The sequence below is a fragment of the Gasterosteus aculeatus genome, chromosome 17, assembly GCF_964276395.1.
Source record: "Gasterosteus aculeatus chromosome 17, fGasAcu3.hap1.1, whole genome shotgun sequence".
NCBI lineage: Eukaryota > Metazoa > Chordata > Actinopteri > Perciformes > Gasterosteidae > Gasterosteus > Gasterosteus aculeatus.
Genome location: NC_135705.1, coordinates 18375591 through 18402080, shown reverse-complemented (window position 1 = coordinate 18402080; position 26490 = coordinate 18375591). Strand labels below are relative to the sequence as shown.

General features: G+C 42.8%; 1 protein-coding gene across 2 annotated transcripts; it reads right to left on the bottom strand.

Moving 5' to 3' along the window:
- Window positions 1–785: 785 nt before the first annotated feature.
- cdk18 (cyclin dependent kinase 18) lies at window positions 786–24826 on the bottom strand. 2 transcript variants are annotated; one of them, XM_040204502.2, is made up of 16 exons: window positions 24552–24826; window positions 16794–16930; window positions 11515–11651; window positions 10191–10322; window positions 9682–9738; window positions 8813–8927; window positions 8299–8393; window positions 8130–8192; window positions 7847–7970; window positions 7181–7301; window positions 6475–6572; window positions 6247–6352; window positions 5684–5726; window positions 5491–5581; window positions 4871–4948; window positions 786–4179 (listed from the first exon to the last, which is right to left on the bottom strand). In XM_040204502.2, the coding sequence occupies exons 1-16, from the start codon at window positions 24566–24568 to the stop codon at window positions 4145–4147; spliced, it is 1449 nt and encodes a 482-aa protein (XP_040060436.1). In that variant the 5' UTR covers window positions 24569–24826; the 3' UTR covers window positions 786–4144. The 2 variants fall into 2 exon arrangements, with proteins under 2 accessions (XP_040060436.1, XP_040060435.2); XM_040204501.2 differs by lacking the exons at window positions 786–4179; window positions 4871–4948 and having other exon boundaries at window positions 5129–5581.
- Between the last annotated feature and the right edge of the window lie 1664 nt (window positions 24827–26490).

The following is a 26490-nucleotide window of genomic DNA, read 5'->3' as shown; positions in this document are numbered from 1 at the left end:
TTTGCGTCATCAACCTTTCTGTCTGCTACTCGCGTTGCCTAGCAACCTGCTGCGCGTGACAGTAAAAGCCTTAAAAGACGAAAAACTTAAACTTAGTACAGATAGAGAAGGTAATCTTCTTCTTATTTCATTTAGGAGAACATGATTCACCTTCACAGTAGTAGTTCATTTTAAATTAAATTTAAAGCGGTTAAGAGAGGAAATCAATCAATAGTGTTTATTGTTTTACAGCCGTATGTGATTGGCTGCGTAACTCATTTTATAAAGTCCAAAATCAAATGGTTGCCAGGCAGGACTTTCCTATCTGTCGACCATCTACGACATTCTTTGCTCCTAAACTTGAGCCTGACAGGAGAAAAAGCCTTCAGAACAATCCTTCATTGGGAATAAAAAGATTTCAAGCATCCTAACCCCAGATTGCACATTACATTATGTATGTATTTCACGTGTATTAAACTATTAAATGGGCTACAAGAAGTACAATGCGTTCAGTTCACATTACAGATATTTTTCTAATATAATAAATAATACATAATTACCCGCATACTATAATTTCTCCCGCTCGTCGTGCTTTTCTGCTTGAATTCCCAACATTACCGCTGCTGCCTTGTATCCTCTGCTCCGCATCCATATGAAAAGGTCAGGTGAGATCCTGCAGACGCGCAGTAACCCGATAGCACCATCTTGTGTTCATGTATGTCACTGTACACCTGCCTTTGTACCGTGTGCTTCCACAACTAAATTCTGTCGTAAGTACATAAGAGGCCAAAGGCAATGACCAGACATTTTGTGTGCCATAATTTCAATAGTTTATTTATTCATTTGCAAATCCATTGTTCCATCAATTATATGCCCGATAGCTGTCACATTACATAAAATTTATCATTTTGTAACAGTGTAGACAAATCACGCAAAATATCACATCTTATACAAAATCTAAATTGTATCTTTTATAAAACATTTAAACATCTTCTTTATTTAATCTTAAATAGTGTTCTATCTTTTTAACGGCAAAAAACTCACTGCGAAAGATGAAAACATCTGTTAAAATACATATATATGTTATTTATTTTTCATTACAGTACTTAAAATAGCGTCATTTACCACGACTAAACAAAGAGTAATACTTCTGCCACTGAAGGAAGGAGGAGGTCGGAAGTGTAACATCCACAGCTAGAGATCCCTCTGAGGTCTCGGCGTGTTTTCTCCTAAATTTCTCTCCCTGTTGCCTTCACCTTCCCTTGCACACAACATGATTCTGACTTTAGTCACCTTCAGAGGTAGAACAATCTTTCTGCTATCGCGCCCCTTTAATCGTAGAAGAACATTGTCCTCCCCTGACCTGCACAAACACCATTCTGTAGTGCTCCAGGTGAAAGCACGGGTAACGTAACACACTCAAACTCGAACCGACGCCTCTGGTCGCTTTGCCTGCCTGGTCTCACTTCCAAAGAGTCAAATACCGCCGCTTGGTCAGTTGGCTTGACATTCTTGGTACCATGAAGCCACCCTTTAGCATCTGCATGAGATGCGGCAGGCGTTTAGCCCCCCGCCACGGTAAACCTAATAGATGTTCGGACCGACCCCTTAGCATTAGGGAGGACAGCTAAGGCTGCGAGGGATGGGTAGCAGACGGGTCAAATAAACACAGGACTTTCACTCAGGGGACCTTAGGTGGTGTTGTTTTGTGAAAGAGAATGTTCAGTTATTTTTACTAACAATAGTAAGTACTAACAATATTTAAGATATGTAACAGACGTTTTTTAACCCTAGCCAAGTAGTTTTGTCTTATAATCCTAACTGCAACAATTTTACAAGCTGAAGTATTTGCGTTGTCTTAACTACAAAGTGGCAGGTAGTTAAAATATTTGTTGTTTCCTATACCGACATCCCATTGTTTTGCTACATTAACCGAGTGTTAAAACAGTTCCCACAATCAAACCTTCTGCGTCAAGATAAAATGCAAGTAATTTGGCCTCCGACTGACTTGGGATGTCCACCCAGGTAATGCGGATGGGGAGGTGGTAAAGGTGGAGTGCAACTTTGCCGAGAGCCCCCATCACTTTTGTGTGGGGAGGGCGGTTCATCTTCCATGGCATACATTATGCACAACCTCTGGCTTCAGTCGTAAGGGAACTACGAAGGACATTGTAGAAGGATGATTTGAACGTTTTACTTCTGCAAGTAGACTTTCTAGTATCGTCTGTCTGTCTGTACTTATCTACACTGCCAATTATAGACACACAGCCCAAAGATGGTCCGTGGCAACAGAGCTGTGCAAGAGGTAAGGGGTAATGGTGAGTACTACGGAGAGAGATTTGCTACCAGAAAGTGATGGATTGTTAGACATACTTTCCCAGTTGACTGGTTCTAGGGTTAAGGGGTTTTGGTATGTCGTGAAACCACATAAGACACAAAGGGAAGGAAGCAGAGGACACTTTTGGTTTGTGCAAATAGGAGACTAAGAATTACACACACAAAGCGAATGCCTTATTGGCTACACTAGATCAAATATAGATTCTTCACAAAGCCAAAATTTCATGCACAGTTTACTAAGGCAACTTCAAGAACTGGAGGGAGTGTGAGCTCTCAACAGTGGAACACAACCCCACAGTGAGTTGAAAGAACGTGGCGCTTCAGCAAGGCCTTCAACGTGGATCAATGTTACAACATCTCACGTCCACGAGGACATCAGATTTCATGGGTTCCATGTTTGTTTCTTGTGAGTAGAAGTGTAAATGAACAGTGTACTACTTCTTCAGTGTTTACAGTCCTTGTGTATATTCAACTATAAGACTTCTGGATGACCCAACGTACCCATTGCTGCCATATTGGTCATTTCATCACAGCTAGCTGATGTAATGCATTAGCAAAAGCACTCTGAGGTTGACGCTTTATTATTCAACCGTTTAAGAAGCTGGCTCCTTAGTTACCCAGTCAGCTCATTCATAGCTAACAAACTCCTTGGCCAAAGGCCTCTGCTACTGTTGCCAACCCTCTGTTCATTGGGAGGTTTAAGCAACATGAGGTAACTTTGACTCCCTTATTTAAATATTATTTTACATTAAATATTTTAAAATGTGACTTGTATGACAGAATAAAAAATAAAATCCTTAGTATTTCTCATCTAGAATTACTTCCAATGCTGAGAAGGCTTTGGATCCCCCGATTTTAATGTCAGGAAATAAAATTAATATAAATGCAATTAACGGTGTAGTGGAAAGAAAATTGATTAAAAGTTATCACTACATTACAACCATTGTAATTTTATTCAAGAGACCACTTTTTGTGTCCTGCGAGAAGCCAAAATGTATCTCTGACCTCACATTTAGATATTGATAGCCCGCTAAGGGCGGTTGTTAATTCCTTACGTAACTTCTGTTGCTACGGTTGTCACGTAGGTTGTTACGTCATTACGGTTGGTTACTGGATTACGTTTTATTGTTACGTTTCTTTTGGTCTAGAAATGTCGATGTTGAACGTATAGTATAGTTTGGAGAAACGTAAAGTGCCAATCTATTTCTCTAGCGGTTGGGTTGCGTGAAAAGAAGCCTAAACTTTAGTACGGCAAACATTCAGTACTTTTTCAAAACAAGCTGAACCCACTAGTCTTCACTCTGAACTGAACTGATCTCAACGTGCACCACACACCTTCTGTCTGTACAACTGAGACTGAATGATGGCTCCAGATGTGGTGGCCACCCTGAATGGCCACAGCCCTCGGCGTGCCCTGGATGGAAACTACACATGCTTGATGTATGTGTATGCAAGGCGGGTTTAGTTTGGACCCTTATGGCTGAGATCTTGGTCAGAAATGCATGTATGTCTGTATCAATAGGATAAATAAATCACTGGTGTGTGTAACTAAGTAATGGCAAAGTATTCACTGTGGGTGATTGTGCAAAATGTGTGCAAATGTACTGTAGGCTATGTGTGTGGAGGGAGAGTGTATCTCAGCTGAGTCAAATGCAGTACAAGTATATACTGAGAAACCATTTGTGTCTTCATGGTCAGCTGCCTTGGAAATGAGACGTAATGCAGGTGAGCATGCTCTCGAATGTGCTGAGCTGTCTTGGCTTCTGGACTGTGGTCAGGAAAAGGCAGCTTCCCGTCTACGCGTGGCTCCGACCCTCCCCCGAGTCCTCTAGAAGATGCTTTGCCTTCGGTTCTTTCCTCGACCTGCAGATTGGCAAATTGGAGCTGCACTTATTTAAAAGGAGGATTACTGAGCGTTGACAGGAAACAATTGAAACAGATGATACAGTATATTTGTCTGGGGAGAAAAAACTGAAGCTTTTTTCATAAAATACCTTCTTTCCATGTAATCTTTACTGATTAGGTGTGGGTGCATGAGCGTAACCAGAGGAAAAAAGCATTGTGTGCATTGAAGCATTGTTAGAATTTGAGAGTTTGCGATTAAGTACATGAAGTGAGTATTTAAATGTGCGATAGTTATCTTCATAGAGACGACACCTTGTTGATTTAAATGTTATTTTCAGTTCTTCTGAGCTTCATACCCGTGGGATTGTGTCAAAGTAAACAAAGTCAGCATGCCGGCTTCTTGCAGAGCAATGCTAATTAGAAAAGTACAGCTCACATTTCAGATGTTGCAGTCCCAAAAAAACAGAGCTTCTTTCAAATCTGTTAATTTCCAGGCAGTTCGGCACACTTTAACAGTTTGTATCCCATAAATATTATTACAGACTCAAAGCCTTTTATTTGTCAGGCTCATCCTGTGTAATATGAAACATAGCATGCACCCATTACCGAGTCTAATGCTGTACCCACTGTGTGCAGAACAGAAACGAGGGCCTCGCAATTACTTGTAGTGGATTATAACACGTTGCGAGGTTGAGTGCAGGAACCTTACCTAGAGGCTGAAACACTGAGCTGCGGTGGCCTGGGTCCTTCTGGAGCTGGAGCTCTCTGAGGGAAAACACTGAAGCAGCTAAAACAAAGACAGCAGAGAAGGAGCAGAGGAAAAAAAGACCTTAAATGTAAAAGTGGCTGTCCAGTTTCTACCAATTTTGTAAAAATGTTGTCACAATGTGTGGGTGTTGGACAAAGTGTCGGGTACGGAGTTAGTTGTTAAGTGCAGGCGGTTGAAGTTGCTCTACGAGCCCTTCTGTGTGGAGTCTGCATGTTCTTCCCGTGTCGGCGCGGGTTCATTCCGGGCCTCATCCCATGGACCAAAGACGTGCTCTGGAGATCGGGTTGATTGGTGACTCTAAATTGCCCGAAGGTGTGTGGATCCTGGTGTGAATGGTTGTGTGTCTTAGTGTCAGCCCTCCGATTGACTGGCGACCAAACCAGGGTGTCCCCCCGTGTCTTGCCTGATGTGCGATCGATTGACTCCAGCCCCCCTGTGACTTAGTATCAAGGATAAGTGGCTTAGAAGCCAATAACAAAGAGAACTTTGTTGCTTTTGGACCTTAAATACACCCAAGAGGCTAGAAAGATGTGTTGACATTGTGTGTGCTTCTGTCTTACTATCTGCCAAATTGTGTATATTATTCCCCAGACTCAGGAAGTAAGAGTGGCGTAGAGCGTCTTCCGAGGTGATTCTCCTTCTGGTGTCATACTGCAATCACAATACAAAAAAGCAGCTGAATGGTCCATCTCTGAAGTCACAGTCCATTCCCGTATCTGGGGGAGTGAAGGTCATTGTGTTCTTGTGTCATACCAGCAGTAGAGCAGATAGCAGGTCGATCCCCTCCGTGTCCAATCTGAGACAGAGAAAAAGTACAGTTCTCATTATTTGAACATGGCTTTTTTTCAAACTAAAAGCAACAACAGTTTTATGATGAAGCCAATAGAGCAACTGGTACAGATTTATAATTCTCTCAAATCTTGAGAAGAAATTTGACAAAACCTCTGAGTGATGTTTTCAGAAAATAAAACCTCAACGTTGACTTCTGTTTGGTGGCGAATGAACAGTGACCTCTTGGCTGAATGATCACTGTTTATTGGACTTAAGCTTATCCTATCCCATCCAATTTGGGCGCTAAGGGTCTTTACATGTTCTCTTTGAGGATTACACACAAAAATTGTGAGATATTTAATAACTGGCCATTATTTGTTATTAAGGTATTGCTATGAATGCTGGAGGAGGCCAGACATAACATTATGAAATACAATCTAAAGTATTGTTTCACTAGGACAGTTTAGTGGGTGTCTTTTACCATCTCGCAGACAATCAGAATGAAGCATTCCCCCAGTACACGTAAAAACACATGTAAGTGTTACCTTGGCACATGGTTGATGAGAGCTTGAGGTCTGTATTGAGGAAAGAGATAAGACCTAAATTCCTCATTACTACTAATCCCTGGCCAGGTATCTTCTGTTGGAGTACCTGGAATACAAAGAAATGTTCAAATGTGCATTGCCACAGAACACTGACATCGAAACCACTTGTACTAACTCCATATATTACCGTTGCCGCTTGCTTATTATTATAATCGTCTGCCATCTTACCGAGAAGCCTGAAAACTAAGTGTAGTTCCTCCTTCACTGTGGCACCAGGAAACATGGGACGACCGGTTGCCATCTCGTACAGGATACAGCCCATACCCCTGTAGGAGGAGGGAGACGATAAACACGGAGGGAGCAGGACCGAAACAAAAAGAGCCCTTGAACACGGAACACACACAAACTTCAAAGAGCGCAGACTAAGTGCAAACATATGTGAAGCCTTTGGTTTAATGCTGGACGATATGTTGAAGAGACGAGTAGCGAGGTGAGCTTACAAAGGGCCGTTGGACATTTAATCCTCAATGGTTCAACAGAACACAGGTTTTCTCGCCATATTGGACGTTAATGAATATGAAACATAAGGAGAGAGACAGATGAGCTATGGTCCGTTTTACGACTCGTGACGCAACTCCCTGCTAACAACCTGTGAGATTTTGTATGAATGATTAACGGGTGTCCTGGACGATGCTCAAGTTATTCAGCTGATTTACCAAGTAAAACTGGACCCTTTCAGCACGTTGGTTATCAATTTGATGGATGTTTTGATACTAGTTTCCTGCAGCTTCCTTGTTTGGTAACAAGTCCAGAAAGATGCTCTCCATTTAACCTTTCTATGCATTCACAAGGCCTCATTTGCAGGTGGCCTTTCTTTGGTAGGCAAGTACATGTTGGTTAACTATGCATCAATTATCCAAATTGATCTGCTCACCACATGTCGATTGGTGTGGAGTATTCTGTAGAGCCCAGCAACACATCAGGGGGTCGATACCATAGAGTTACCACCTCATTGGAGTAGGTCTTGGTAGGGACGGACTTGGCCCTCGCAAGTCCTGGAAAACCACAACTTGTTAAGGATTTGAAAATGCAATGTGTAGGAGCCCATGTAAAAGCTTTCCCTTGGCAGTCAGGCCAGTGCCCTCGGATTAGCCCCCCCAAACACCAGGAAATGTGCTCTCTAAATTGGAGCTGCTCGTAACACCCATAAGCTGTGGTCAGTAACAGCTCATGTAATAATAGCCTCTAAATGGCCACATTGTGTTAATAATGAGAAATGTTGGATTAGTCCTTCTATCAGCTCACTCTTTTTAATCAAAACTATCACTTAAATAGTCAGGGTATGCTTGTGGGTTTAACTACCCTCTTCCATTATAGAATCGAGAAAAACTCTGAGATAGGGGCACTGTTGCTAGGATACAACAAGCAAGGGTGCTGGAGTAATGGGGACTGAAGATTGGCGAGCAGTAGCAAAATATAATTGAATAGCGATTATGACAATAAACCTGCTATCTCATTCCCAAGTGTCTGCATGTTTTAAGCCACCTTTGCCTTTATTGATGTTAATGTATGCTTTATGTAAATGAGCTGTGAGTCCTACCAAAGTCGGCTAGTTTCAGCTCTCCCTTGTCGTTGATAAGCAGGTTCTGAGGCTTTAAGTCTCTGTGGAGGATTTTTCTCTTATGACAGTAGGACAGACCACGCAGGAGTTGGAACATAAAAATCTGTGGGACAAAAAAAAAGACATGAAGATGAGGATAAAGAATGGCATCTTTTTGAAATACAAATTTCTAAAATGGAAGTTTCCTGTCAACTGGTTTAACTCCTTCTTTCAAAGTCAATCTTCCAAAAGTTCAATTCCAGGGATCTTGCGATTGGCTCACCTTGACGTTATGCATGCTCATGAGATTCCCACAGTTGTCCAAGTACTGTTTCAGGTCACTGTCCTGGAAGACACAACGGCAACGGTGTCCACACTCAAAATCTACCCACAGCATATTTGTGTTTGGTCAACACCTTTTCAAAACACCACACGCGCTGAGCTGAACTCACAAGATACTCGAACACCAGAGTGAGGCAGCGGTCCGTGTGGATGATGTCGTGCAGAGTGACGATGTTGGCGTGTTTCAGGTTCTTCAGTAGGGATACTGCGTGGACAGAAGAAGGTGAGTTGAGTTGCTGCATCAGCGGGTTATTGTAATCTCAACTGTTTGGTCCTTGGGAAATAAGAGGTTAGAGGTTTTTGTATCTGCGCTTGAATTTAAATCTAGTGTTCGAATTACATTCTACATTGTAATTCCATACGTTGTGCTAATTTTTCTAGTATACCGTTGCATTAATGATTACGTTGTCAAGACTATACATTGTAAACATTATATATGCAAAAATGCATCGATTCCTGTTTTAAGTCAGACAGATGATTACTGTCAAATAAGATTAAATTGTGCTCCAGTCACTTCCTTCTGGTAGGATTGACCTAAAATAGAATTATTATCACCCTGTGGGCCGCAGCAAAATGCTGTTACATCAGTGAGCGTGTGAGCTTGTTACCGTGTGTGTACAGTACCTTCTCTGATAGCAGTGCAAGGTGCTCCCTCCTCGTGCTCCAGCCGGATCTCCTTCAACGCCACCAGGTTTTCTGTTAGCTTGCTTCGCCCTTTGAACACTGTGGCATACGTCCCCTATGAACACACACACACACACACACACACACACACAGCTGACATTCTGATAGTTAAATATTTTAACAAGCTGTTACTCAATTACCAGCAGTTATGCCTTTTTTTCTATCAATAGCAATGGTAATGATGTTAAAGTGGCTTAGAAAATAAGCATAAGCTTCTTAAACAGGCATGGATTTAATCCATTCATTTAATGCTTGTTTCCTTCCTCAGGGTCAGATTATATCTGATTATTGACTTATCACAGCCCATGATTATCCTATATTGTTCCTAGGTTTGAACTGCTGACAATTCCTGTCATTACGTAGTCGACTGTAGGTGTCGCAAGCTGAAAAGAGAGCAAAGCCCTGCAGATATTAAGAAAAGGAAAAGTAGTAAACAGGAGATTGCCTAGTTAACCATTTGTGACAATTGACTACAAAAGCAGGTCCTTTCACGCGCCGTCGCTGTTATCTGCAGCTGAGCCTTGTGACTGGGACTGAGGCGCACGGCGTCTGTCACTAATCCTTCCTTCCTCCTTGAGGCAACAGCTGTTCCCACATGAATCCTGTGGATTTTTAGGTGCGCAGGCCGTGTCGTGCAACCTTTAAAGCCCCCGAAGGGCCGATAGATGTGTGCAGAGTAAAACAGCACACACAGTGTTTTTATTCACGTTGCATCCCAACTAATGCAAGAAACACGAGTAGGCTATATTGTACATGAGCATTGACCGCGTGTTAACACTTGAATGTGTCAGTAATTAGCAGGGACAAACCTCGCCCAGTTTGCCGAGCTTCACGTACGTCTCCAGTTTCCCAAAGCCGATGTCGGACTGCAAGCAAGGAGAAAAAAGCACGTCGATGTGTTACGATTCTCTCTTCAGATCAAACAATGGAACCGCCAAAGCCTCCTATTTGCAAACATTAGTCTACTGCGTAAATCCCCATTTACTGAATCAACCTGATTAATGCCTCATTGTAAAACTAATAAAGGAGGACAGAACATGTAATAATAGCAGGAAGGAGAGACGATAAGACAAGCTTGGAGAGGAAAAACTGTTCTGTTATTTGATCCAGGATATTCACTGGTTTGATTGTAATCTATGAAATGGATTGTAAAACAAACAAGAGGCCAACATGGTTGCTGAAACAATATTCATGTTCAGTGAGATTAGATAAGCAAACTACAGGGTTGAATATGACATGAAATACAAACACAAGACACAGGCACAGGGTTATTTGTACATGATGGGTATATAAATATGTAGTGATGTAAAGCACATACCAGGGAAGCACGCCGAGACATGCGGCTGATGGGTTTGCAGAGCGGTGGGTTCTCACTCTCCAGCTGCAGCTTCTTGAGGAACTCCGGAGGCAGGCGGATGTCCATGGGCAGAGACATGCGCTTAGTGACGCCCTGCAGGGCGATGGGGTAAAGAGATTATCTGACTTTTTCAGACGATAGTTATTGCAAACAATCGGACTGTTGGAGCAAAAAGGCAGTTTTCCTGTTTGAATCACAGGCACATTGATGTGCGCGTACAGGTGAGTGCCAAGTGATGGGACAGGTGTGTGGACGAGAAGACGATGGTGTTTTGACCGTGTCTCGAGCGGACGTTTCTTGACCTGAACAGGCTGAGCCTGATGTGACTTAAATAGAATAATAGAACGTTAAATAGAATGTAATGAATATGACCGGGTGACCGTAATAAATGTTTTCTCGCCTAGAACACGTGTCCAAAAACGTCCTCCTGTTCGCCCCTCAGTGGCTTGATACTATCTTGAATGTAGTTAAATCCACTACACAAACTTTGCGTTCTCGAGTTGACTTTCGATTATCATTGCTAAGGCTGAATGTGAGTGTCGCAATGAGTTTGAAACTATTTTGTTGCAAGAAGAAACTAATTAGTCAAAGGAGATATTCCTGTGTGGGTGTGCCATTGGCTCGCAAGGCTTTTTAATGTTAACTCACTAAAGTCACTAATTCATTAGGTGCTGTTCCACTACAGCAACTTAATGACCTAATGACTCAATCTTGCTCTGTATGTCTTTTCCAGAGGATAAGAGGTGGAACTCTCCGCTGAAACGATTTAACCAATTACAACCATTGTAGACCATTTGATTAGACAGGGGGAACATAATGTATCTTTCCTTTGCTTGTTGATGGAAGACATCCAGACTTTCTAAGCTCACTTATTGTTGCACATCATGTCTGTCTGTCTCGAATCCCTCCTGAGCTCTGACTCCCCTGTGGTATCGCTTCATCCCACTGTCTGCTTTGGAGCATGAGACAGACTCCAAGTGAATCCCACTCATTCCCGGGGGGCATTCTACGAAAGGTGGAACTGTGCACTTCACATTTCTAATAAAGAAAAGGTCTGGTGCTTTGGGGAGGGATAAAATCTTCCCGAAGTGACTCATCCTAATTGAGCTGGCAGAGGTGAAGATGAAGACATTACTCTCGGCGAAGCGTTTGACCAGGAGAACAAAGTGGTTCCTACGTCGAGATGATTTGTCAAGCTTTCAACGTTCACTTGAAACGTGACAGTTTTCAATTGGTGCTCGATGGGCAACACATGAATCCAGAATCACTGTGACAACCTACATACCTCTACGGAGAAACGCTTGTGCTCGGCCTTGTCGTGGAGGTCTGGCTGTGAAGGTGACTGGGCTTCCGGCGTCATTGGCTCGGGACTCAATGGACTGGCATCATGAGATGGAGGACCAAGCCTATCCGGAGTCAGGCCTGCCAGGGAAAAGATGTAAGCATTACACAGCTTTAATGACCAGTGGCATGGTCAACACATTCTTCAAGTATCCAAAAGCAAACAGGTCATTCAGCTGTGTTTAGAACTGGTTACATGGGAAGACATTAGATTTAGTTATTGTTTAGGCGTGACCTTAAATCTGAGGTCTTTGGAGCTCGTTTTCGACTGCCAATCTCACAGCTGGATATGTTACGCAGCATTTACTGGAGGAACAGAGGCCCCCACAGAGGTCAGTAACACCACATACTGTTGGATTGAGGGTGGATGACTGGCACTGATGGTGCTTCGGAAAAAACACAGCAAAAGTTCCCTCTTGGACGAATGAACTGGTGGCCTTTTGTGAAATATAATTATATGATATTATATAATTATATAATATGATCACATCTGACATTCTCGTCCACTACTCCTATCTGATGTACAAAAGCAGAGCCAAGTTTAAAATGAATTGTATATTTTTGTGGATGGTTGTATGAAGAAATTATTGCAAAGTCCTTTTTGTCACGGTGTGGTTCACTTCCTGTTGTATTTTGTAGTTTTCTGCCACTCGTGTCCCCGGGTAACTTCACTTCCTGCCTTGTCCCGTCATCCCCTGTGATCGTCTAATAGTTTCCACCTGTGTCCAATCACCTGCACCTCCCTTGTGTATTTAAGCCGTGTGTCTCTTGTGTCACTTGTTGGCGTCATTGTCTTTAGCCACGCATGTCCTTGTCTTTCGTCACACATGTTGCCTGCTTTTTTTCCCCTGGATCCTGTGTGTTTTTGCCCCTTGGATTTTTGCTTATACCTTTTTGACAATTAAAGTCCCTTTTGTTTTGAACTCTGCGTCTTGAGTCCTGCCTCCCACCCGCACCCTTGACACTTTTATGTGGTTGATTTTCCCCAAAAATCAATACTGACTCAACCCTCCCCTGTCCTGTCTGCTCTTTTTTGAATTGTGTGAATAATTTCCCTAAACCTCACCCGTGAATCCTGTGTGCTGCATTCATTTACATAATATTACTTCACCCTCTGACATTGATGTGTATGTAATGTAGATATATTGTACATATCAAAACATTTACTGCAAGATTGAGTTGCCACAGAGAACGAGAGCTGATGTTTAAACATCTGGGAAAGAAATGTATCCCTGGTCGCAAATCATGAATTCCAACCAACTTCAAACTGCGTCCGAAAGAGGTCCCACTCAGTGACCCATCCATCCATCTGGACAGAACAATTTCTTTCCTGTCAATAGTCAAAGACACCGACAGTTCTGTGCTGTGGGTCAGTCACAGCCTTCTATCGCGTAGCTAACATGCAACGCGTCAGCAGTGCAACTGTAACTGCTTTCACAGCAAACGTTTTTTGCTAAAAAACGCTGCTTGACTTGTTGAAAAAAGGACTCTTATCCCCTCGTTTTTTTTAGAGATGAGTCTCATCGAGACCACAGAGGAGCAAAAAATATACTCGGACCACACCAGCACTTTGGTGTGACAGCCGTCCAGCCTCCGCGGTGGGAAGAATAGCCTTTTGATCTTCGTTTGATGTCTCGTCGGTGTCTTTTGAATGCTGCCCGCTGTAGAGGTTTCAGCTGCCATTTGATCACCCGCTTCAATAGTGACCGTCTCACCGGCCTCACCGGCATCTTCCCGCCATGTGCGTGTACAGAATGTCTGCCGTTACCAACCAGGGTGAAGCACGCGGCGCTTTAGCTCCTTGTTCACATTGGGATAATGGTTTCGCAAGAGAGTTCTTTGTGAGATTGATTGACAGCCTAAATGGGCGGGGGGGATGAAATGGCAACCTGTTTGCTATTCGTTTGAATATCGCAGCTATGGCGCTCCTTTGATCCCTGGATGCTAATTAGAGTCATTGAAGGCGATGCTGACAGGAGCACGCAAGTGAGAGATACGGGCGGTTGCCTCCCAGACATCTCGGGGAGAAACACAATCCAATTATGGTCCGCCACATGATGATTTTGTGGTGTTTCCACTGACACTGCGTTTACAGAGGGAGGGAGAAAGAGGAGTGAGGCATGAGATAATGGTGGAAGGGTGTTAGGGTATAAAGTTACAAGTAACGTTAGAATAAATCCCAATGAGTAAAAGAAAAAGAAAAAAAGGTTTGTATTGACAAGCGTGGACGCGTTATCGCATCGGGGTGTGTGATAATAAACAACACCTAACGTTTGCTGTGCTGAATTGGACTTTCTGTTGTTATTGCATGAATATAGGTCAAGCCAAGCGGCAACCTCAGTTCTGACACATGAAGCCAAAGCAAAAGAGCCTTAAAACTTTGCTCTACCAACCAGCAGTGGCTGCAAAAAAGGGTTAAATGCACAATAAAGAGGAGTCTGCCTCCTGTGATTGGAAGGTTGTTGTTGCTATCGCAGATGTACAAGTGTCACTACGCCTCTGCTCTGCATTGTAAATACGTTCATGGTGGTCCATTTAAAGTAAAGTAACCATGAAAATCCTTTATGAAGGAAACTAATAATAACGTCTGCATACACTTCAGCTGAGTGAAGGCTAAGGTATTATGTGGTGAAGCTTAGAAGGGTTGCCTGATTGGAATGGTAGCTGGTAACTGGGAGTGCCAGTGTGTTTTGGACAACAGCCAGTCAACATAACCGAGATAATGAAACCACACCAGCTTGACTATAAAGCCTTTGTGACTTTGTGCAAGGTGATTTCATGCTTTTTAATGATCTCTATTCCTAAGGTTTTTACAGAGGGTTTAGTTAGTATATTTTATTTCCAAAAACATACATCTACAAAAAAGAGATAATAAGAATAACCCTCCGTAAAAGCCTTAATTATAATATGTCAACAAAATAAAGAGAAAGAAAACTCTCTTCCTTTTTCATAATTAAATCTTTCATTAAATCAACTGACTTCAGGAGTTATTTCTCCCAGCACATTCTCTGCAGGGACACTCAATATTCGACTGTGTTTATAAAGAAGCTTTCATCAAAGCGTTGATGTGTCACGGTCGCTCATTTGAGTGGGAACCTGGCAGAACAGCTTTCAGTGGACTAATAAATGGAAAGAGAACAAGGGGATTCGCCCTATCAGACTGTAAATTCTGGCTACCACTGATGACGCTGAGCCACACGCATATTTTTAAAGCTCTGAGGAGTATACGTGTGTTTGTATGAATAAAAAAAACACGTCTGACTCAATCAACAGCTGTGGTGTAGTTTTGTGTTCATGGCTGTGTCTTGATGTGATGTGTGCATGTGGAGCCTTAAGGGGATGCTAATCAGTTCATCGAGCTCACTGATCCGAGACTAACGGACATCCTTTGTCAGTTTGAATCAGCCACTCATGGTCTTAAATATTAGAAATGATGTGAAAGGAATCCAATAATCTCATGAAATTGAAGTAGTTAATCGCATTGAAGCATTAGCTGCACATTTAATAAGATTTGTCTGCGCAATTATGCATTATGTACATAGTTTCTTCAGTACATAGCAACCATGAGGAGAGGCTATTAAACCAGTGTCAATGTCTTCTTTTGGTGTAACTGGGGATTTCCCACACTAAGAATCTCATGTAGGTTTGTTATTGTTGTTGTTTTTTGTTTTTTTTCCCCCATCGACCCCCCTTTGTTTACAACATCTAACTGTAAGTAACTATAGAAACGAGTGACAAACGGATGTGTAGCTTAGCCTTTGCCACAGAATAATGGACAGCACTGTTTGTTGTGTGTGTGTGTGTGTTGAAGCAGAGCGACTAAGGTACAGTCACTATATGAGAGAGAGGGACAGAGAAACACAAGATGCTTTTATATTACATGCCCCCCTCAACTGAATTTAAAGAATTAAAATGTTAAAATCCATTAATAAAAAGAAGATAATAAAACCTTTTGGTCTCACATGGGACTTGAAAACTGCTCTACCAGTTGAAAGTACTGTGTTTGTTTGACCAATGCATGCACTGCAACAGCATCCTTTCACAGACTTTGTCGCTCTTCATACCACGTCTCCTGACGTCATCGGCGTCCATCACTCACGTCTTGGGTTGTATTGAAATTACAGTCCATTGCTTTTTGTAGACCAACACCAAGCAACAATACATTTATTCAATGCCTACAGTATCAATGGCATTACCCTCCACATAGCAGTGCATCACGCTGGGCAGCACAATACAATCCCTCAAGTGGGGAGAGAGGACAGTCAGAGAAAAGAGAAAATGTCGTGTCTCTCTCTCTCTCTCTCGTTCTTGCCTCTTTCTTCTTTACTCGGTTGTTTATCTTCTTCTCTTTCTCCTCCTGTCTGGTTACCTCTCCACTGACCTTCAGGAGCAATCAGTGATGCAGATAGATGTTCTCGGGGGGGGGTGATCAGGTCTCATGAGACATAGGACATCATGCATACATTCGGGAGCTTCAGATCATTCTGAGAGACCACCGCAGGTCCCGCGCCATCGATCTGAAGCACACAGACGTATGAGCCTTGCGCCCGTTGTTAAAGCAAACCGCCATGAGCGACATTTCTTATTATTTCATCTCTTTGTGTGTTCAAACTGCAGGGACACTCGCAAAACCCTTATGCCGAATGAATTCAGTTGCTGTGCATCAAGCATCAACCCCCCCCCCCCCTCCTTACTTCCCTCCCACCTCCTGACACTCACCGGCACGGCCCTCATTTCCCTTTGATTCCTGCTGATCCTCCTGTTGCTAAGCTTCGGTGGTGGTACCAGTCGTATCACCGGAACCCCCCCCCCCCAAAAAAAACAAACTGGTTAATCTGTGAGGTTCTGCCGCAGACACGGGGAGGAAGGAAGGGCTTTTGTATTTGGTATTAGAAACCAAAGCGAGATTGCGGCTTGCGCTCTATTTTTAGACACAAGCTGTTTATTTGCATGGAGGGAGAAAAAGACACAATTGGGGAAGCTCAGGCTCCAGGACTTTGAACGTGCGTAATTAACCCTCTTTGGTTATAAAATGGTTTTGTCGGGCCAACTGTTGCTAGTAAAACCCCCCAAAAATCCCTCAGATATGAGTTCAAAAAAGACATCTTTGTGTGGCCACCATTAAAATCCAATGACAACTCTCAGAATTCAGAGAATTGCAGCCTATTGGTGTGCCACTTTCATCCAATCCTCCTGGAGGTCAGTGAAACGGGGGGTTCTTACCCTCAGTGTGGCGGATGTTGAGCTGGTTTATCTGCTCTGTGAACTCGTTCTCCTCAATGGTCTCAGTCCGGGGAACAGAAAGGGAGAAACGCCTCTTAAAGTTCTTCATCTTGTTCATGGTTGTTGGGGCACCGACGCTAAGAGAAAAAAATAGACAAGAGATGTACAATCAACACGTCAGTCAGAGAATACATTAATTACAACGCAATCACTGAGCCTTTCTCGAAGAATGGGCATTTAGTATGTAGAGAAGATAAAGTACACCATTAATCCAAGGAGCTGGAGTGTAAAGACGCCCTGTTGCAATGCCTTCATGTTGTGCCGCTGTGAAGCAGCTTTTTGTGCAGCTGGACCCAAGATGGTTGTCTGTGTCATCTGATAATGAGGCAGAAAAAAGCAGGAAAGCCACTGATCAATTAACTGTCTCCCATCATAGCCACAGCCCTCCCTAAAAGGCTGAGCGATGTGTGTTGGGAGGCTGGGGTTTAATTACTGCAAGACTTTACCCTTGCTCCTGTTATTTTTAGGCCTCACTCGAAATACGGCCGTGTTTAGCAGATACCAGTGTGCAATGTGTGCACGGTGCAGGTCAGCTGACTAGGTCCAATCAGGAGTATGACCCACACACAGAAAGTATGAGCAAACAACAAAATAGGTATTTTCATAGTTATGGAAATATACAGAAAGTGCTTGCGTGCAGCAGTGAAAGCAACATTGGATTATAACAAGGTGTCTTTTTGTGACTCAACCTGCTTAGATTACAAAACAATTAGAGTGCAAAACCATGTATTCAGGTTCCACAACTGTGGCTTAGAGTTAGCTAGTAGTAAAACTTATATCGATGCTGATGATAGAAATGATTGATTTTTAACTATTTTAAGGAGGACTCATTTGCAATCAACTGTGGGTATATATATATATATAAGTATATATATATATATTTTTAACTTAAAAAAACACGTAACATCACTAAGCTCTCTACACTCCAACATGAATTATTTTCCTCCTAAGAATTCAACAGAAAAAAAGAAATTTACCATTTACAGCCACTGCAACGCAAAATTGTGCCAAGGGTCATAAAGTGGTAAATAAATAAAGAAACATGAACACCTGGCGTTCAAGGGACATCTGTGGTAGTTCCGACTACATTAGGTGTCTCCAGGACACACACAGACTCAGAATTTGAAAACAACACCAGCCACATGCTGCCGGGCTTTCTAATTAATCCCAATATGAAAAGCAGCACAGGCTCCACCAGTTTCCTTGAAAAAAAACAAACCGATTGACTAGATTCTCCCTGCTAAATATTTCCAATGGGTTGCCATGGTTTTTTCAGAAGTCTTTGGCTTGTCAGCGCTCCCTCCACGATATCAAGCCACAAATTAAGAGCCACATTTTCCCTTTTGTCATTTGGTACCCCAGCAGGTGTCAGTGATAGTTGCCATGGAGACATGGTTCCTGGTCCAGAGGTAACTTCGGGCAAGGTGGGTTAACTTTTCGAGACTATTTTTCATTTTTGTCTTTAGATGATTGGACGGATAAAACATTTTAGTTCAGTTGAATAAGGCAGGGAAACTCCGAGAAGAAGCTTAGTTGCGTTTTTAGAGGAGAAAGCCCCATGATAAAAAAGCTTAAGGAATGCGACAAAGACCAGGGAGTTCAATAAAAATAACAAAAGGATTGTCGGAGCCAGAAAAATGTGGGTGGCAGCCATAAATTGCTGGTGTGAAGGAAGCAACTCAAAAAGCCACATTGGAAGCAAATAATCCCCAGAGGGAAAACGGATGATTTCTAATTCTGAAATTGAGAAGCCTTTAGAAATCTATTATTAACGTCGTTAACGCAAGATCATGTCCAATGAGCAGGTGAAGCAGCCACACGGTCTGTGTGGTCTAAATTCCTAGAAATAGAAAGCGCTTCTGGTCCTGTAATGCGCAATTCCCTCCGTAAGCAGTAAATGTGCAGTTGACTTCTGTTTCAAAACTGACCTTAGCAAGAGTCATTTACTGCTGGGTGGGAGTTTTCTCCAGCTCAAGGTGGGTCTTCTGACTGATTGTCTACAATGATCATACATACCTGATGATAGGTTAACTATCAGAGGAGCATGTAAGTGTTGAAAACTAGTATAATAGAAAGAGATGACATATGATAATCAGATCAATGGGTTAAGAATGATTGAGGAAGAAGGCTTTAGACTTTCTGTGCAGGCGGAATTCACAAGGCCGGCCAGAGTGCTGATGTACAGCTGCTCTTCGGCAGATCCAACACTTAATCCAGATAATGAAGAGAGCGGGCCGACAGAACACCCGTACGGATCTTTTTTGTTTCAGCCTCGAGTCATATTGATAGTGGTCACCACTTACGTTGATAACTTGGCCTCTTCAAGATCACAGCAACACAAACAATGAAGCAACATTTTCACAAAAGAAAAGGGTAAATTACACTGTACCTACACAGGGACACTAAGCAAGGAGGCAAGGTATCTGAATGGAAGCAAATATTCTAAGAATTCCAATACCCCAAAAAATCAGCTTCTTTGAACTGCATGAAAGAGCTGAAACACCAGACTGAGCACAAACACATGCCTCAATTATATCTGAAAATGAAATGAAAATGTTGCTCTGTTCTTTGAGCATCTGCCGTGTGTGTGTGTGTGTGTAAGAGAGGCACATCTGTCTGTGTGATCTGTGTCTACGTGTGTGTTTGGTCATATGCACTAGAACTAAACTTAGGCCTGAGGTGATATTACCGCGTGCTCCAGTAGTTCACACAGACCGAAAGTACAGCTTTGCTTGTGCAACACAGGAGCGGCATGGTGTTGATATTGCTGCCTCACAAAAACAGAGTGGTGAGAGAGAATCACTTCATAACAGCTGCTGCGTTTTTAGTTCTGCAACTGATCCAATTTGTGAGCCGATATCCGGCCGTCAAACTACCAAACGTACCGTAATTGAGATAATATATGATTTTACAGCAGGGAAATGTTTAGTGAAATCCACTGCGTATTAGGAACTTAAAGGGGACCTATTATAAAAAAAATTCCACTTCCACGGTGCTTCTACACATTAATCAGTTCATGAATGAGAGTTTGGCTCCATAGTTAACCGGTTCTAATTACCGAGTTGGCAACTAGTTTACCTCCTGCCTCGTCAGACATTGATGGTCAATCCTGCATCCCTCTCTTCAGTGTTGTGGAATACATTTAGCTATGCATGTTGTGCTTATCTATTATGAAACATGCAGCATAATATTGACATCTTTATAAACGTTAAGCACAGCACGTGTGTTTAAACACGTCATATTCGGTTTGTGGCTGTAATCGTAATAAAGGTGACCTTTCGTTTTCTTGGTTGGGCCGCACGAGACAACAATCGCTGCCTTATTTGCTTTGTTCGATGGTCCATTTCTCTGCATGACACAGGTATCCTCTTATCCCTCACTGGCTTTGGCTCCTTATCAAGCTCAATCATCGGGTGTTAGCTCAGAATAATTGGACAACAAAGACAGAGGTGCTCATGATGACGTGGTTGCTACCAGGAAAATAAACAACAACAGTTAACAATCAAACCCTGTGTTGTGTTCTCGGTGTGTGTGTCTACATGTCACCCCCCCTGTCCCCATGTGAACAGTTGATCTACTGTGTCCGGTGGCTGTGAGTGGACAACAACGGTGCAGAGGTCAACGTCAGACTGGCCTATTGTATCACAACGTCACTAGCACGGTGTCGTGCCGGTTGCTTTTGTTTGGAGATTCACAGGTATTCATTCGTATGTGAGTTGGATTCAAACACAGATGGATTGATTCAGCTAGCACTCTTAATAGGTTGAGTTATTGAGGAGATGACTCACACGTAAAGGCGATAATTCAGAATAAAAACAACAACCCTGGAATGCTGAACGCTTGGCGCAAAGGGCATTGAATGCCACAAGAAGCATGACAACTAAACACACAAGGACATGAGGTCAGTAACAGGTGAAAGCAGAGCCAAACAAGGACATTTGCAAAAAAAAATGAGGAAGCAGGGTGGAGACACAAAGCAGGAAGTGATCTGCAACAAAAGAGAAGTCAAAAAACAACACAAAACATAAATGAACGCCAAGAAAAGAGTCCAGTCTTCACAAAAAGTCATACTGTGACGTTTGATGTGTGATTAGAATAAAAGGCCTCATGATCAGCCATGGGTGTCTTTTTTTATGAAAACGTACTGCAGGACGAATGGGCTTTTGGTCTACTGCCACTATTGGTGTTTGGGACTAACGAGCTCTGGACACAGTGGGCGATCCCCAAGCCTCCACTGTGTAAAAGCTGTTGTTTAAGCAACGAAACACCTCGGTTAGATTCATGTAATTAAGTACGTCAGCACGTTTCGGTTCTAGGCGGTTGCCAACAGCAGCCCCACGGACGAAAGTCACGTGTCTGTATCATCCTCCTCCATAAGCAGGCGTTGAACAGCAAAAGTACATTAAAGAAGAGTATTTAAAGAATCTAATCATTTACCAATTATCATGTTTGTAGAAGAGACAGAAAAGGTTAAGCAGATTTGGGCCATGGAGTTATCATGTTCCAGCCTGAAGTTGCATTGACACCGAATGGGACGCGCCGCGTAGTCAATTTGCATTTTCGCGTCACCTACGCTCGACGTGAAGGAAGAGGGGGCGTGGCTTATCACGCAACCATGGAGGACATCACGACCTTGTACCAGTTGGTGGAAGTCCTACTCGCATCGGACCACCGGTAGAAAAAAGCATCCGTAGGAGCAGACAGCTTGATGAATGATGAGTCTGCACATGAGGGTAGCCGTTTAGCCAGTTTGATTTCACCGCTTTTGCATCATACGTCCGTGACAACAAGAGGACCATCTCAACGCTGATAAGCAACCGCGCCACAGCGTCACGCCATTTTGTTTCACGACTTTTGCTTAATTTGCGCAATTTCGCCTCAAACTCGACATGACATCCCAAACTTACGTCGCTCCAGTCGCATCGTATTCGTACAGAGACCAGTGGCGTGACAAATGTACTCCGCCTTTTGTGTGAATTGGCCTAAGGCTTTCTGGTGACAGTTGAAGCGGTCTTGCAGAAGAGCACCTGCAAAAGGTCAAAGCTCCATGATGATAAAGCTGATCTGACTTTAAATGTTCAGGCAGTCCAAAATAAACAGGATGAGCGATCTGTTTGTTGCAGTGTGTTTGGATGTTTGATGAGTCTTTGGGTTACTCCTTCCGACAATGTCTCTTTCTCTCTCTCTGCAGACTGTCAACACCTGAGCCTCCATTCCAAAACATGCACATGGACACAGATTACCGACGTCAGAGTGCCATCGGAGAGGCGAGAGGGAAAGGAGACGATAAGGTCTCCATTCAATGAACATTATTTTATGATTCAATTTGTGTCTTAATTAGGTTTTGTTTAGAAAAAATATTTTTTGCATTTTAATTGATTAATTGAGTTGTTTTGCATTCTGGCATGAGTCCATCCTCAGATGAATTCTAATACGCAACATAATCCAGAAGGAAGATTTGGGTGATAGATAGAAGATAAAGAGATTACAACAGCAGCATAGACAGTGGTCATCTCCAAACGTGCTCAGTCTATTCTGTCTGTTGGGACTGAAAGCATGAAGTTAATTCAGCAAGGCCAACTGGACAAACTGTAAAACTATAAATCGCTTTCCGCGATTTAACATCGAGTTCAGTTCGAGCATTCTAAAAAGTGCCGAGTCCACGCGTTATTCTACAGTGTTCAATCTCGTAAATCTGATATTTTCTGTGGACACAACAAAGGGAAGCCGGAGCAGTCAGAGCATGTGTTTACATAACTTGATAACGTACATGTGAATTCCACTGTTTCACATTATGTCCTTTTTATACCTAGACGTGACTTTATCAACCGGTTATTGCTCCTAACTCGTTAATTACGCAGGACTTTAGCGTCTTAATTTAACAAATGAATTGACGGATCTTGAGTATTAGCAGTAGCATTGCATTTTTTAAAAATATAAATGGTTGCGTTCCCTAAAAAATAAAAATAAATGTGACTGCTTGGACTTCGGAAAAGGTCTTAGCCACTGTTAGCATTACTTACTGAAGGTTTCTGCCATCTTCCTTTACGAGCAGGCGCCTCAACTTCTAAAATCAGTAGCAAGGCTCTACAATACACTTAATATAATGGGTACTTTCTCAGTAACGCCTTTATAAGGTGGGTGGCTTGATCTGTGGATGTGTAATGATATAAACTTGCTTGTAAATTTGAATGTGAAAGAGGAACCGGTTTGCAACACAAAGCTAATCCCTTCATGGATGGCAGAATGTCCAGTGTCTTGGAGATGAATGAAGTATTAATCGCCTGTCCGACTGACACATTTTACCCTAATTTCCCAGATATTAGGTCTTATTTTCTTCAGAATTAGTGTTTATGGCAGACAAATAAACCATTAACCATTTAATTAGATACACATGGCTTGAGTTCCAAATCAATTTCAGATTAATGTAAAAAAACGTGAATCAGAGTTTTAGACCTTTACTTCAGTCAGATGACTTCAAGTCACATTATGTGTGTGTGTGTGTGTGATTCTTCCAATGCGTTGGCTGACTTCTCCCTCGGGTTCTGGCTCATGGTCCTGCTCCTAACAGGAGCTTCTCCGTGACTCACAGCTTACCTCACACCGCTCGCACACAGCATTTCTCTGACGGAGTGCGAGCTAACGTCTAATAAGCTTTCAAAGCTGCAGCACCATACTAGCACCTTGCGAGACAGAGGCCTGCAATTATGCAAAGCGCAAATAAAACACTGGCTATATGCTCCTACGCATAGCCTTGGAGGCAGTTGCCCAACCACTCATCAAAAGGCTTCTCTCCACCAGACCGCGCTTAACACAATATTTGGCTTTCCAGGGTTCTCTGAAAACAACATCGTTCTTGTTAAACCGTTATCAGCCGTAGATATGGTCGACAATTTGAAATTAGCAGGATATCTTGTCTGTGAATGCACTAAGACCTATAAAACACGGAGCTACTAGTCTAAAACCACAGCCGCGTGATAGCCCAGTCTGTGGACAGTACACATGGAAAGTTTACACCCATTTACACCCACACGGCCTTATAGGTAAACAGTGCTGTGTGTAGAGTGGCTATGAACACACATCAGTGCATTTGATAGGCCCTTGCTGCGTTACTACTGGCCCAGTGTCCGTTTACATGGGAGTACTAATGCGTGAGTGAGGCTCATCGGAGAGGTAGATGAGGGTTTGTGGGTGTCGTGCTTTCACACGTAACATGTTCTTGTGACAGCGGTGGAAACGGAGGCATCGTACGTTTCCAAATTAATACGCATCCATGCTCGGAATGTATGTATATCGTATTCATAAGTAACAGCATGACTTGATGTTGTGGATTTTCATCAGTTACAGAACTAATGTGGCCAATAATTTGTTTTTGAAAAATGTGTGCTTTTTTTCGTCGTTATTATACAATTTACACCTGTTTGATATTTTACACCACGACCTAACTTCAGAATTTAATGACATGCCAAGGGCCATTAGAGAGCTTCAGGCCAAAAAAAGAGAGTGCGTGTGTATGTCTCTGTATACTACATATATAGTAACACCCCTTAGATGTCGACCGAACTAACAGAATGAAGAAATAATGAATAGAGTACAGCACTATGTCGCCTCTGTCTATTTGCATTCCCCTGCCAAATCCTGATCCATGACTTCATGGTCTTCATAACAACGCATGAGTGGAGCAGCACAGCTACTTACAGAGGAGCATAGGTCATCCGGGAGGGTTTCCCTCTCCTTCCCAGGTATCACTGCCACTGAGGTAAAATCCACAAGATTGCAGACAGATCCCTCGTCGCTGTGATGGACAGAAGACTCGAAGACAAGTATGAAGACAAAAATATTGGACCGGCCTGTCCTCGTCTGCCTGCGCCGACTCACCCTCCGTCCTCTACAGCAGAAGCACTGCGAGCTGCCTCGCTGCCAGATGACGGGGAAGACTAAACACAGAGAAAGATACAGAAGGGGATTGCTCAGGAGAGCAGAACTGCTCCAAGGGCTTTATATCAGCCCCCGACTCCTCCCACCCCACCAGGCCCTCCCTTGTTGGTATGGCAACGGCCAATCACCACTCTGCATGGCACAAGCCTCCTCCGCCTCCTCCTCCTCTTTTGACTGGGTTGTCACACACCAGCAAGAATTATGAAATTTCCTCTACGCCTGTGAATGCATGTATTCAAAAGTGTTAATATGTGTCGGTGGACTGTATGCGTATATACAAATAGTATGTTTGTATGTATGCACTTTTGTGCATTTGTGCATGTATGTATCAGTGATTGCTTGAACAAGGAACAAGGTACTTCTTAATCTGCAACAACGAAGCATTTCTCCACAGGCTAGGATATTTTTTGTCTATGAGTGTTCCCATAGCTCCTATTGGCCTGTCCAGATTGTCATTGTGTGGTAGTCAAAGGGTCAGAGTTCAAATGCACTTAGAGGGTGTTTTTTTGCACAAGGCACGAGTACGACGTATTGTACCTGTACTGTACCTGTCTCTCTGAGTCAGACCTCCAATGCAGAACACATGGGAGATCTCGTGCAGACAGACACACTGTCATACCTAAATCACAGCAGCGGGATTTTTTTGACACATTTCAGACGTTCACACTTAAATTTTATTGGCGTGAGGTGACAGCGAGGGCTGATGTTTGAGCGCCATGATAGGAACGTGAAAGAATGAGCATATTGCATGGATAGTTAGCACAAACAAATGGAACAAAATAGCTGGGTGTTTCATGAAGCAGTGGCAATCGGCCATGCTGGGGCTAATTGTACCTATAAGTTGTACCTATTGTTACTCTTAATAATGTGGTTGCTTATGAAATCCAGCCATCAAGAGCTTCCTTTCTTTCTCACTAGTGTTTCTTCCTCCTTCCTTGGGCCATGATCATTTGATGATCCAACTCAGTGAAAACCTTTTCATTTTCAGTGTGTTAGCATTTCGTAGTCATGTTCGGTCTCTATGATGTAACCTTACATTACATTACATGTCATTTAGCTGACGCTTTTATCCAAAGCGACGTACAATAAGTGCATTCAACCATAGGGTACACCCATATTGAACTTGGCTTCACTGAAAGGCGAAGCCAATGAGGAAGTGGTGTTAACTTGCAATCTCTCTAATGGCCATCAAGGGGAAACTCCTTTGGTTGCATGTAGAGGTCTGATTGTATAATTAAATGTATAGTACAGCATCCATTTAGCACGCTTCTTCCCATTTAGAGTGAAATTGACCATAATTAAAAGGGGGGGGCTTGGCTACCTCGGTATAGAAAGGTCGCTTCGGGCTTCTTTACGTCACTCATCTACTATCCAAATACGATCCCCCTCCGTTTGCGAAATCCAACATGGCAAAACCCCAAATCCAAGATGGCAACAGCGAAAATTCAAGATGGCGATGTCCAAAATGCCCAACCTGAATTTCAAAATGACATTCCGCAAAACGTGACAACTATGTCTTTGTAGTTTTCACCCACAAGCCTGAAACAAAACGGCTCTTTGTGGGTGCTATATTATGTTATTATATTATGAATATAAGTACGTATAAGATTTACAGTAGAGGCTGTGTTTCCACTAATTAGTAATTTCTCATTGAGATGTTTCATTAAAATAGAAGCAACAGTTTTAAATCCCACTTTTG